Source organism: Coregonus lavaretus (genome assembly GCF_964263955.1).
Source record: "Coregonus lavaretus genome assembly, chromosome: 5".
NCBI lineage: Eukaryota > Metazoa > Chordata > Actinopteri > Salmoniformes > Salmonidae > Coregonus > Coregonus lavaretus.
The window spans coordinates 77,146,486-77,160,455 of NC_139992.1; the positions used below are offsets into that span (position 1 = coordinate 77,146,486).

Genomic DNA, 13,970 nt, shown 5'->3' on the forward strand with positions numbered 1-13,970 from the left:
ACAGAGTTAGGTGTCTGCATTAGGTGCTTAGTCATATCCCATATTAGGATTGGTCCTCATTCGCCCATATAGGTGGCAAGCATGGAGAAACCAGCATCCTCAGATGAACTGAGACGAATCCTGTACTTGAGGAAAGAGCTCGAATTTCAATTTAAAAGATGAATTAATATTTATGATAGAGTTTCACAAGTGTCCCCATTTGACCCTATGTGGTGAACGCAGTAAGGAACAACCTAACAATGCTCAGATGAACTCCGACACACTTAGGTTGCGTCCCAAATGGCACTATTGCCTTGATAGTGCACTTTTTTGGGGCCCCATTTGGCACGCACCCTTAAATAGATCACCAGGTCAATGTGTGAGGATATGCACACTGTATGGGAGATTGAGGGAATATGTAGCATCACATCATGCGCCATAGACAAATTCTATTCATCTACCCCCGTATAGCTTCAGGATGACAACACATGGGTTTAGTATTCAAATATATTTGAGGAGTGATTGAAAATGATTCGGCAGTTTGCATAGCAAATAAAGCAAATGGGGAAAACTATTTGGCAAATTATTTAAGGATGACGTTTGAAATCCATTCAAATGGTTTCAGAAGAATTGCTCAATAGAAAAAGGCAGTACCTGTACCGAGTTGACAACCTCCACGAGTCATGGTGGTTCACAGTTCAATGATTTATAAAAGTACCATTCAATTATATACATATGTAATGATCATTTTAGCATTTCTCTCTTCAATATCTAGTCTCTTGTTTCACACACAAACAATAAGAGCCATTTTGAAATAAACAGTTAAAAAAATTATACAAAAAAACAATTATGGCATAGCACATAACAGCAAACATTTTGTATTATTAGCATCGAGCTAAAGTGGTTACATTTCAGATTAACAAGCACTGATTCATCTATCCACATATGCACCGTTTCTGGACCCAAGATGGAAAAATTAAGGCAAATGATGTGTTGCTTGAATAAAAATGAGAAGATGTTCACTTCAGCTCTACTGTCGATTGGCACTTAGTCAAACCAAAGGCTAGTGTGTGAGAGAGCTCTAACTTGGTCCGTCAGTTAGTTTCAGTGAGACGTTGATATCAATGGTACAGTATGAATGTGCTTCATCTTTTAGTACTGGTCTTGTTGGTGTGTTTTACTACTGTTTAGGGGAGAGCTGACCCTGAATAGTGACACAGTCATTCATATGAAGTGGTTCAGGCTGTTGCACCCTATTCCCCTACATACTGCACTACACAGGAGAACTGAATGAAAAAATATATCAATGACAAATAAAAATCACGGCAAAAACAAAGTTCGGCCATTTTTAGAATAACAACATCATTAACCAGTCATAACTAGCCAATGGCAACGCAGATTACACAGTAAGCAACCAATCGATTAAACACAGGATATATGACATCATGGAACACCCTGTTTCTTCGCTTCTAGAAACGTTTTAAAAACACAAATTAACAAACTTAGTTGTGCCCATCCATCCGTTTAAAAAATAATTTCATCTGGGTATGTAAAGCGTCTTTTGCATAAAGCCTGCGCCATAAAAATATATGTACATACAATACTACTCTTAACTCTGGAGCACATTAAACATCTGATTATCTGTACAAGCTGGAAGTCATCAACACCAGGTTGTATGTCATGAGGCTGACAGGTATAGTTGCTATGGTTGGTCAGTGGCGGTGTACCGTATATCCTCTGTCGGGGTTTACAGTCTGCTAGCTCACTCAGGGACTATACTGTAGGCCCTTGCTCATTCAGAGTCTATAGGATCCATAGAGTCAGAGAGAGAGAGGGAGATGGAGTGATTAGGAATCATCCTGTCCAAGTTTGGCCCTGTAGTTCTGCTCCTTCACAAGTATTTTCCCCAAACGCCATAGTTTCCCACATCCTGTCTCTAGGCGGAAGATTGATATGTGTAACTCTTCATGGTTGGTACTGTAATAGTCTGAAGTTAACGAGTTCTGCCTCAGTCTCCGGTCCCCCTCATCTTGGTCTACAGTGGTCCCATAGCTCCTCCCCCTATATCTGGCCCCACCTCTCTGGGGGTCAGAGGTTAAAGGTCAGTGACCTTGTTCTCGAGGGCGGCGGCTATCTGCTGCAGCCGCAGGGTCAGCTGTTTACTCTGGGCGGCTGGGTCTTCATCTAAAGACTGGATGATCTGGAGGGAGGGAGGGAGGGTAAACGAGAGAGGACACAGAAGAGACAGTAGTAAACAGATTTTCTGCGACAGCAAGTGCCATTCATTTGTCTAATTTCCTACAGGATGTAGGGACAATGCAGAGGTAGTTAACCACGTGGATAGGGCCTTCAAACCACCAAACAAGGAAGTGAGTCCTAAGGTTCTTAACCAAGTGGATAGGGCCTTCAAACCACCAAACAAGGAAGTGAGTCCTAAGGTTCTTAACCAAGTGGATAGGGCCTTCAAACCACCAAACAAGGAAGTGAGTCCTAAGGTTCTTAACCAAGTGGATTGGGCCTTCAAACCACCAAACAAGGAAGTGAGTCCTAAGGTTCTTAACCAAGTGGATAGGGCCTTCAAACCACCAAACAAGGAAGTGAGTCCTAAGGTTCTTAACCAAGTGGATAGGGCCTTCAAACCACCAAACAAGGAAGTGAGTCCTAAGGTTCTTAACCAAGTGGATAGGGCCTTCAAACCACCAAACAAGGAAGTGAGTCCTAAGGTTCTTAACCAAGTGGATTGGGCCTTCAAACCACCAAACAAGGAAGTGAGTCCTAAGGTTCTTAACCAAGTGGATAGGGCCTTCAAACCACCAAACAAGGAAGTGAGTCCTAAGGTTCTTAACCAAGTGGATAGGGCCTTCAAACCACCAAACAAGGAAGTGAGTCCTAAGGTTCTTAACCAAGTGGATAGGGCCTTCAAACCACCAAACAAGGAAGTGAGTCCTAAGGTTCTTAACCAAGTGGATAGGGCCTTCAAACCACCAAACAAGGAAGTGAGTAGTAAGGTTTTTACCCCGTCATAGTATTTGCTGGCATACTGGTAGAGCTGGTGCAAGGCCGCCTGGGTATTCAGCTTGTCTGTGTGTTCCTGGAGAGGACAAAGAAGGAAGGATGAATCTTATTGGTGTATTCTGATGATGCAATAGAAGACTGCCCACACACAACCACAAACAGATGTGAGGTCACACGTGAACACACAGGTACGTACCCTGGACACCTCAGCCAGGTGTGTGTTCATGTCCTGGTCACTGACTGGGACCATCTGCTTGATTCCCTTGTAGTAACTGAGGAGAGACAGAAGGAGAGCGAGATGAGATGTCTGATTGGCTGACAGGTCCTACCAACCTATCCCCTGTGTTGTTTATGATGCACTAGAAGAGATAATACTACATCTGGTGTGTTCGGACTGCAACCTATTCTCTATATTGGTCAAGAGTACTGCAGTATCGGCTCATTAGATTGGCAGTCAATCCAATCCTCATCATCATATGTTCTGGGATGAATATGAGAGAACTCACTCGTCCACCATCTTCTTATAGGTGGAGATCTCCTTTGCATAGAGCAGCTTGTTGCTGGGAGATTCCCGGCTCAGTTTGTGTTCCGTCTTGGTGCAGGCGTCCATGAAGGTCTGAGCAATGACGGACAGCGACGCGTCCACCACCTCCGTCACGTGCACGTCAAAGATGAAGTGAGGGTTCTTCAGGATGTTCACCCAGAAACGCAAGGGCAGGCTGGGGAAGGAGAACACACACATTAGTATATACACACACACACAACCGCACAGAGCAGCACAGCTTAACCCAGCATAAGAGCAAGGTGAAACAGTTGCAGGCTGTCCAAACTAAAGCCCAACTCCTTCCCATCTAATTTAACAAGATAACAGATCCCTTTTCGTTCTCCCTCACAGACCAGCTGAGTCACTCAAACCCAGACATCTTAACTCAACACAGGAAACCACAACTAAACAAGTGTGAGTAAGGCTGAATAAAGCCTAATAATCCCACCACCTGCCAGAGTCCTCCAGCCTCAGCCCATATAGAAATCCTATTCAAGTGGTGAGATTCTACTCCTTTGAGAAGGACTTGAGTTCTGTGTTATTAGAATGCTGACTGGAGGAGCCTACAGGGGTCATCAGATCTCCATCTACCTCTGAATTAGCCTTGGTCGAGTGAATTCCTAATGAGTCTGCGGTCTGTCTGTGTGCGTGTGTGTGTGTGTGTGTGTGTGTGTGTGTGTGTCTTCTCCTCCAGGTCACCTCAGCGTACACCGAGCTAGAGCCTCTTTAAGAATTTATATTTGTTCGCTGGATGCTCGCTCGCTCTCTCTTTCCTTTCTCTCCCTCTCTCCCCTCTAGCCAGCTCAGCTTCACAACAGCTCTAACCCCTAAAAACCTATTCTTTACTGGAGATAAGGCCTGGGGAACATTATCCAAGGATAGCGGGGTATAATTATCAAGCTTTGTTAGCTGCATCACATAACACATTCACTGGAAGCCCTCATTTAATTGGCTTGCTGATATCTCCTCTTGCTGATATGTAGGAGAGGGGTGGGAGAGATAGAGAGCGGGAGAGCGAGATAGAGGGAGGGAGAGAAAGAGAGAGGGAGAGAGAGAAAGGGAGAGAGAGAGAGAGGGAGGGAGAGAGAGAAAGAGAGAGAGAGAGAGAGAGAGAGTTAGATAAAGAGGAAGGGACTGAGAATGGAGAGAAGAGAAACAGGGGAAGAAAGAGAGGGAGTGAGTGAAAGAGGAGAAGATAGATAGTGAGAGAGATGTCTCTAGAGTCTAATGAAGTCAGTCTTTCAGCTCCTCATCCTGACTACAGCTCTTACTCTGACACTCATTCCCACCTGTCAATCAAATATACATCACAAGCAGTATCTATATTTAATAGTTCCCATCAACAGGAGTTAAATAATTCACTCTGATAACTTCCAGGGAAGGTAGGACAGTCAGACCCTAGGACTACAACATTGTAAAAAGGAGTCAGACCCTAGGACTACAACATGGTAAGAAGCAGTCAGACCCTAGGACTACAACATTGTAAAGAGGAGTCAGACGCTAGGACTACAACATGGTAAGAAGCAGTCAGACCCTAGGACTACAACATGGTAAGGAGCAGTCAGACCCTAGGACTACAACATGGTAAAAAGGAGTCAGACCCTAGGACTACAACATGGTAAGAAGGAGTCAGACCCTAGGACTACAACATGGTAAGAAGCAGTCAGACCCTAGGACTACAACATGGTAAAAAGGAGTCAGACCCTAGGACTACAACATGGTAAAAAGGAGTCAGACCCTAGGACTACAACATGGTAAGAACAGTCAAGTGTAGAAGAAGGTTGGAGGTACTGAACTATTGTGTTTATACGTGTGTGTATACAGTGTGCATATCTGTGTGTGTGTGTTTGTGTCTATGTGTGTGTACCTGTTGGTCTTCCAGATATGGACAGTCTCCTCCTCAACGTTGTCGTGTTTCAGAGCCTGCTCATCCAGGAAGTCAAAGAAGTATTTAACAGCAGGAGGAACCACCGCTCCAGAACACAACACACTGCGGAAGAAATCATCCACAAACTGCTGCAGAGTACCCTGCAACACACACAGGACACACACACATATTAGGACACTCACACTAGGACATATCCAGAGAGACTTCCAGTTATTGCATTCATCTTAAGAGAGCTAGGTGGAACAACCACATATCATATTAGGTAGTCAGTAGATAGTATCTGACAGAGGCATAAAACATCAGCTCACATTAAGTACCACAACACACACTTACACCCACACAACTTCCAGTGTATCTCCTGTCCACCCACACAATGAGTGCATCTCCTGTCCACCCACACAATGAGTGCATCTCCTGTCCACCCACACAATGAGTGCATCTCCTGTCCACCCACACAATGAGTGCATCTCCTGTCCACCCACACAATGAGTGCATCTCCTGTCCACCCACACAATGAGTGCATCTCCTGTCCACCCACACAATGAGTCCATCTCCTCTCCACCCACACAATCAGCGCTACATATTCTACATTTTATATTTTCCGGGTCAAATGAGTAATGAATGAGTAATTCTGCACTTGTGCTAAAGGTGTTATAAGCCTATTATAACTAGTACTATAACTGCTAAACATAATGCTATAACTGCAATACGTAGTGCTATAACTGCTATACGTAGTGCTATAACTGCAATACGTAGTGCTATAACTGCTATCGGTAGTGCTATAACTGCTATATGTAGTGCTATAACTGCTATACGTAGTGCTATAACTGCTATACGTAGCGCTATAACTGCTATATGTAGTGCTATAACTGTTCTTAGTAGTGCTATAACTGCTATATGTAGTGCTATAACTGCAATACGTAGTGCTATAACTGCTATACGTAGCGCTATAACTGCTATATGTAGTGCTATAACTGTTCTTAGTAGTGCTATAACTGCTATCGGTAGTGCTATAACTGCTATATGTAGTGCTATAACTGCTATACGTAGTGCTATAACTGCTATACGTAGCGCTATAACTGCTATATGTAGTGCTATAACTGTTCTTAGTAGTGCTATAACTGCTATATGTAGTGCTATAACTGTTCTTAGTAGCGCTATAACTGCTATACGTAGTGCTATAACTGCTATATGTAGTGCTGTAACTGTTCTTAGTAGTGCTATAACTGCTATACGTAGTGCTATAACTGCTATATGTAGTGCTGTAACTGTTCTTAGTAGTGCTATAACTGCTATATGTGGTGCTATAACTGTTCCTACTAGTACCATAACTGTTCTTAGTAGTGCTATAATTTCTATATGTAGTGCTGTAACTGTTCTTAGTAGTGCTATAATTTCTATATGTAGTGCTGTAACTGTTCTTAGTAGTGCTATAACTGCTATATGTAGTGCTGTAACTGTTCTTAGTAGTGCTATAATTTCTATATGTAGTGCTGTAACTGTTCTTAGTAGTGCTATAACTGCTATATGTAGTGCTGTAACTGTTCTTAGTAGTGCTATAACTGCTATACGTAGTGCTGTAACTGTTCCTACTAGTGCTATAATTGCTAGACATAGCGCTATAACTTCTATACGGAGTGCTATAACAGCTGTATGTAGTGTAGTTATCAGACTGACTAACCTTGACAGAGAGCAGTCGTGTCAGGTAGATCTCAGCGATGGCTTTAGTCGTAGCCTTAGCCTTCAAACTTCCTCTCTTAGATTTGACCTCATCCAGCTCGTCTGCTGGCCGCACCAGGTGGAACACCTTGTCATCTTCCAACAGGGCGTTTTCTACAGGGGACGCCAGACCACACAACACAGGGTGAGACACCAGGGACATGTTCAGTAGGCATCAGATAGAAGATAACAGACTCAAACAGGGTGGGACTCCCTAAATTCTTTTTCGTTTCCCCTTGCAAAATGTTTGGCCATAATGAACATGACCAAAAGTTGAGACGTTTTTCCTAGATGCTGATCTCAGGTCAGTAGTGCATTCACCACCCTGATAAATTAAGGTTAGGATTGGGGGACAGGTAGGCCGATCCTAGATCTGTGCTTCGGGATAACTCACTTTCTTCATGGCTGTCCTGGTTCTGGTGGAACTGGCGATGGGTGTGAAGCACTCTGGACAGCACCAGCGTGGCATTGTCTCTCACCTGAAACACACAGTCCAGTACCATATATAGTTAACACAGTCCAGTACCTTATCTAGTTAACACAGTACAGTACCATACAGTGGGGAGAACAAGTATTTGATACACTGCCGATTTTGCAGGTTTTCCTACATACAAAGCATGTAGAGGTCTGTAATTTTGATCATAGGTACACTTCAACTGTGAGAGACGGAATCTAAAACAAAAATCCAGAAAATCACATTGTATGATTTTTAAGTAATTAATTTGCATTTTATTGCATGACATAAGTATTTGATCACCTACCAACCAGTAAGAATTCCAGCTCTCACAGACCTGTTAGTTTTTCTTTAAGAAGCCCTCCTGTTCTCCACTCATTACCTGTATTAACTGCACCTGTTTGAACTCGTTACCTGTATAAAAAAACACCTGTCCACACACTCAATCAAATAGACTCCAACCTCTCCACAATGGCCAAGACCAGAGAGCTGTGTAAGGACATCAGGGATTAAATTGTAGACCTGAACAAGGCTGGGATGTGCTACAGGACAATAGGCAAGCAGCTTGGTGAGAAGGCAACAACTGTTGGCGCAATTATTAGAAAATGGAAGAAGTTCAAGATGACGGTCAATCACCCTCGGTCTGGGGCTCCATGCAAGATCTCACCTCGTGGGGCATCAATGATCATGAGGAAGGTGAGGGATCAGCCCAGAACTACACGACAGGACCTGGTCAATGACCTGAAGAGAGCTGGGACCACAGTCTCAATGAAAACCATTAGTAACACACTACGCCGTCATGGATTAAAATCCTGCAGCGCAGGCAAGGTCCCCCTGCTCAAGCCAGCGCATGTCCAGGCCCGTCTAAAGTTTGCCAATGACCATCTGGATGATCCAGAGGAGGAATGGGAGAAGGTCATGTGGTCTGATGAGACAAAAATAGAGCTTTTTGGTCTAAACTCCACTCGCCGTGTTTGGAGGACGAAGAAGGATGAGTACAACCCCAAGAACACCATCCCAACCGTGAAGCATGGAGGTGGAAACATCATTCTTTGGGGATGCTTTTCTGCTAAGGGGACAGGATGACTGCACCGTATTGAGGGGCGGATGGATGGGGCCATGTATCGCGAGATCTTGTCCAACAACCTCCTTCCCTCAGTAAGAGCATTGAACATGGGTCGTGGCTGGGTCTTCCAGCATGACAACGACCCGAAACACACAGCCAGGGCAACTAAGGAGTGGCTCCGTAAGAAGCATCTCAAGGTCCTGGAGTGGCCTAGCCAGTCTCCAGACCTGAACCCAATATAAAATATTTGGAGGGAGCTGAAAGTCCGTATTGCCCAGCGACAGCCCCGAAACCTGAAGGATCTGGAGAAGGTCTGTATGGAGGAGTGGGCCAAAATCCCTGCTGCAGTGTGTGCAAACCTGGTCAAGACCTACAGGAAACGTATGATCTCTGTAATTGCAAACAAAGGTTTCTGTACCAAATATTAAGTTCTGCTTTTCTGATGTATCAAATACTTATGTCATGCAATAAAATGCAAATTAATTACTTAAAAATCATACAATGTGATTTTCTGGATTTCACAGTTGAAGTGTACCTATGATAAAAATTACAGACCTCTACATGCTTTGTAAGTAGGAAAACCTGCAAAATCGGCAGTGTATCAAATACTTGTTCTCCCCACTGTATAGTAAACACAGTACAGTACCATATATAGTAAACAGTACTATACCATATATAGTTAACACAGTCCAATACCATATATAGTAAACAGTACAGTACCATATATAGTAAACACAGTACAGTACCATATATAGTAAACAGTACTATACCATATATAGTTAACACAGTCCAATACCATATATAGTAAACAGTACAGTACCATGTATAGTTAACAGTACAGTACCATATATAGTAAACAGTACAGTACCATGTATAGTTAACACAGTACAGTACCATATATAGTTAACACAGTCCAATACCATATATAGTAAACAGTACAGTACCATATATAGTAAACACAGTACAGTACCATATATAGTAAACAGTACTATACCATATATAGTTAACACAGTACTATACCATATATAGTTAACACAGTCCAATACCATATATAGTAAACAGTACAGTACCATGTATAGTTAACACAGTCCAGTACCATATATAGTTAACACAGTCCAATACCATATATAGTAAACAGTACAGTACCATATATAGTAAACACAGTCCAATACCATATATAGTAAACAGTACAGTACCATGTATAGTTAACACAGTACAGTACCATATATAGTAAACAGTACAGTACCATATATAGTAAACACAGTCCAATACCATATATAGTAAACAGTACAGTACCATATATAGTTAACACAGTCCAATACCATATATAGTAAACAGTACAGTACCATGTATAGTTAACACAGTACAGTACCATGTATAGTTAACACAGTACAGTACCATATATACAGTGAGGGAAAAAAGTATTTGTTCCCCTGCTGATTTTGTATGTTTGCCCACTGACAAAGAAATGATCAGTCTATAATTTTAATGGTAGGTTTATTTGAACAGTGAGAGACAGAATAAAAACAAAAAAATGCAGAAGAATGCATTTCAAAAATGTTATAAATTGATGAGGGAAATAAGTATTTGACCCCCTCTCAATCAGAAAGATTTCTGGCTCCCAGGTGTCTTTTATACAGGTAACGAGCTGAGATTAGGAGCACACTCTTAAAGGGAGTGCTCCTAATCTCAGCTTGTTACCTGTATAAAAGACACCTGTCCACAGAAGCAATCAATCAATCAGATTCCAAACTCTCCACCATGGCCAAGACCAAAGAGATCTCCAAGGATGTTAGGGACAAGATTGTAGACCTACACAAGGCTAGAATGGGCTACAAGACCATCGCCAAGCAGCTTGGTGAGAAGGTGACAACAGTTGGTGCGATTATTTGCAAATGGAAGAAACACAAAAGAACTGTCAATCTCCCTCGGCCTGGGGCTCCTTGCAAGATCTCACCTCGTGGAGTTGCAATGATCATGAGAACGGTGAGGAATCAGCCCAGAACTGCACGGGAGGATCTTGTCAATGATCTCAAGGCAGCTGTCACCAAGAAAACAATTGGTAACACACTACGCTGTGAAGGACTGAAATCCTGCAGCGCCCGCAAGGTCCCCCTGCTCAAGAAAGCACATATACAGGGCCGTCTGAAGTTTGCCAATGAACATCTGAATGATTCAGAGGAGAACTGGGTGAAAGTGCTGTGGTAAGATGAGACCAAAATCGAGCTCTTTGGCATCAACTCAACTCGCCGTGTTTGGAGGAGGAGGAATGCTGCCTATGACCCCAAGAACACCATCCCCACCGTCAAACATGGAGGTGGAAACATTATGCTTTGGTGGTGTTTTTCTGCTAAGGGGACAGGAGAACTTCACCGCATCAAAGGGACGATGGACGGGGCCATGTACCGTCAAATCTTGGGTGAGAACCTCCTTCTCTCAGTCAGGCATTGAAAATGGGTCGTGGATGAGTATTCCAGCATGACAATGACCCAAAACACACAGCCAAGGCAACAAAGGAGTGGCTCAAGAAGAAGCACATTAAGGTCCTGGTGTGGCCTAGCCAGTCTCCAGACCTTAATCCCATAGAAAATCTGTGGAGGGAGCTGAAGGCTCGAGTTGCCAAACGTCAGCCTCAAAACCTTAATGACTTGGAGAAGATCTGCAAAGTGGAGTGGAACAAAATCCCTCCTGAGATGTGTGCAAACCTGGTGGCCAACTACAAGAAACGTCTGACTTCTGTGATTGCCAACAAGGGTTTTGCCACCAAGTACTAAGTCACGTTTAATCATTGCTGCCTTATGAAAGGTAAGCTTGGCTTCTTATATGGTGTTGAGTAAAGCTTAAACCATGTATTTAGATTGTAGGTAGGTATTGTAGTTAGGTATTATAGGTAGTTTACTCAGGTAGTTATTGTAGGTTATTGTAGGTAATTATTGTAGGTAAGTATTGTATTCGGCGGACCCCGGCGAAGCACGAGGCTAGCTTACCCACTACTTGGACCAACAAAGCTAGCTAGCTAGCTAGCGGGTAGCTACTGGTAACTTTTAGCAACTGTGGTTAGTTGTTTCCAATGTTATTTCATGCTTAAGAGTACCTGTGATTGAGCCAGCTAGCTGCCACCATTCAGGTGTTTTTCTAACCTCATTATCCGAGGCATTAACGTTAGGTGGTTGGTAGCTGCTGTACTTAATTACAGCTACTGATAACAGTCTGCTGTAGTTTACAACAATTCTAATTTCTAAAGTGGAAGTTGGGAGAGTTTTATTCGGGTGGTTCAGTGAAACAATTATAGTTTCTGAGGTGGAAGTTGGGAGAGTTATATATTTTTTTGGTGAGGGAGGCCTGCTCTCTCCTTTCCCAGATGTTTAGTTCATCTCATTCCGATCTCCTCTGCATTATTGTAGCCATCTGCTGCAGCCTGTCAACTATGCCTCTGCCTATCCCTGTTCTCTCCTCTCCGCACAGGCTACACAAACGCCTCACACCGCGTGGCTGCTGCCTCTCTAACCTGGTGGTCCCTGCACGCACCACACACCTGGAGTTCCAGGTCTCAGGCAGCCTCTGGAACTGCCGTTCTGCCGCCAACAAGGCTGACTTCATCCCAGCCTATGCTACCCTCCAGTCCCTCGACTTCCTGGCGCTGACGGAAACATGGATTACCACTGAAAACACTGCTACTCCTGCTGCTCTCTCCTCGTCTGACCATGTGTTCTCGCATACCCCGAGAGCATCTGGTCAAAGGGGTGGTGGCACAGGAATCCTCATCTCTCCCAAGTGGACATTCTCAATTGTTCCCCTAACCCATCTGTCTATCTCCTCATTTGAATTCCACGCTGTCACAGTCACTAGCCCATTTAAGCTTAATATCCTTGTCATCTATCACCCTCCAGGTTCCCTTGGAGAGTTCATCAATGAGCTTGACGCCTTGATAAGTTCCTTTCCTGAGGATGGCTCACCCCTCACAGTTTTGGGGGATTTCAACCTCCCTACGTCTACATTTGACTCATTTCTCTCTGCCTCCTTCTTTCCACTCCTCTCCTCTTTTGACCTCACCCTCTCACCGTCCCCCCCTACTCACAAGGCAGGCAATACGCTTGACTTCATCTTTACTAGATGTTGCTCTTCTACTAATCTCACTGCAACTCCCCTCCATGTCTCCGACCACTACTTTGTATCCTTTTCTCTCTCGCTCTCCTCCAACACTACTCACTCTGCCCCTACACAGATGGTAACGCGCCGCCGCAACCTTCGCTCTCTCTCTCCCACTACTCTCTCCTCTTCCATCCTATCATCTCTTCCCTCTGCTCAATCCTTCTCCCTCCAATCTCCTGATTCTGCCTCCTCAACCGTCCTCTCCTCCCTTTCTGCATCCTTTGACTCCCTGTGTCCCCTATCCTCCCGGCCGGCTCGGTCCTCCCCTCCAGCTCCGTGGCTTGATGACTCATTGCGAGCTCACAGAACAGAGCTCCGGGCAGCGGAGCGGAAATGGAAGAAAACTAAACTCCCTGCCGACCTGGCATCTTTTCACTCCCTCCTCTCTACATTTTCTTCATCTGTTTCTGCTGCTAAGGCCACTTTCTACCACTCTAAATTCCAAGCATCTGCCTCTAACCCTAGGAAGCTCTTTGCCACATTCTCCTCACTGCTGAATCCTCCCCCCCCCCCCCCCCCCCCCCCTCCTCCTCCCTCTCTCTGGATGACTTCGTCAACCACTTTGAAAAGAAGGTTGACGACATCCGATCCTCGTTTGTTAAGTCTAATGACACTGCTGGTCCTGCTCACACTGCCCTACCCTATGCTTTGACTTCTTTCTCCCCTCTCTCTCCAGATAAAATCTTGCGACTAGTGACTGCAGGCCGCCCAACAACCTGCCCGCTTGACCCCATCCCCTCCTCTCTTCTCCAGACCATCTCCGGTGACCTTCTCCCCTACCTCACCTCGCTGATCAACTCATCCTTGACCGCTGGCCTTGTCCCTTCCGTCTTCAAGAGAGCGAGAGTTGCACCCCTTCTCAAAAAACCAACACTCGATCCCACTGATGTCAACAACTACAGACCAGTATCCCTTCTTTCTTTTCTTTCCAAAACTATTGAGCGTGCCGTCTTTAGCCAACTCTCTTGCTATCTCTCTCAGAATGACCTTCTTGATCCAAACCAGTCAGGTTTCAGGACTGGTCATTCAACTGAGACTGCTCTTCTCTGTGTCACGGAGGCTCTCCGCACTGCTAAAGCTAACTCTCTCTCCTCTGCTCTTGTCCTTCTAGACCTGTCTGCTGCCTTTGATACTGTGAACCATCAGATCCTCC

The 13,970-nt window shown here is 44.3% G+C and overlaps 1 protein-coding gene across 1 annotated transcript in view; it reads right to left on the reverse strand.

Moving 5' to 3' along the window:
- Positions 1 to 669: 669 nt before the first annotated feature.
- The window catches only part of LOC311129933 (plexin-B2-like), a 47,708-nt gene continuing 34,407 nt past the window's right edge, over positions 670 to 13,970 (reverse strand). Inside the window, exons 31-37 of the mRNA XM_084162505.1 lie at positions 7,540 to 7,624; positions 7,108 to 7,259; positions 5,406 to 5,566; positions 3,501 to 3,713; positions 3,191 to 3,266; positions 2,996 to 3,070; positions 670 to 2,179 (exon numbers count right to left, since the gene is read on the reverse strand). Coding sequence (XP_084018631.1) covers positions 2,075 to 2,179; positions 2,996 to 3,070; positions 3,191 to 3,266; positions 3,501 to 3,713; positions 5,406 to 5,566; positions 7,108 to 7,259; positions 7,540 to 7,624 — 867 coding nt within the window. The 3' untranslated portion in view covers positions 670 to 2,074. The remainder of the gene's footprint in view (positions 2,180 to 2,995; positions 3,071 to 3,190; positions 3,267 to 3,500; positions 3,714 to 5,405; positions 5,567 to 7,107; positions 7,260 to 7,539; positions 7,625 to 13,970) is intronic.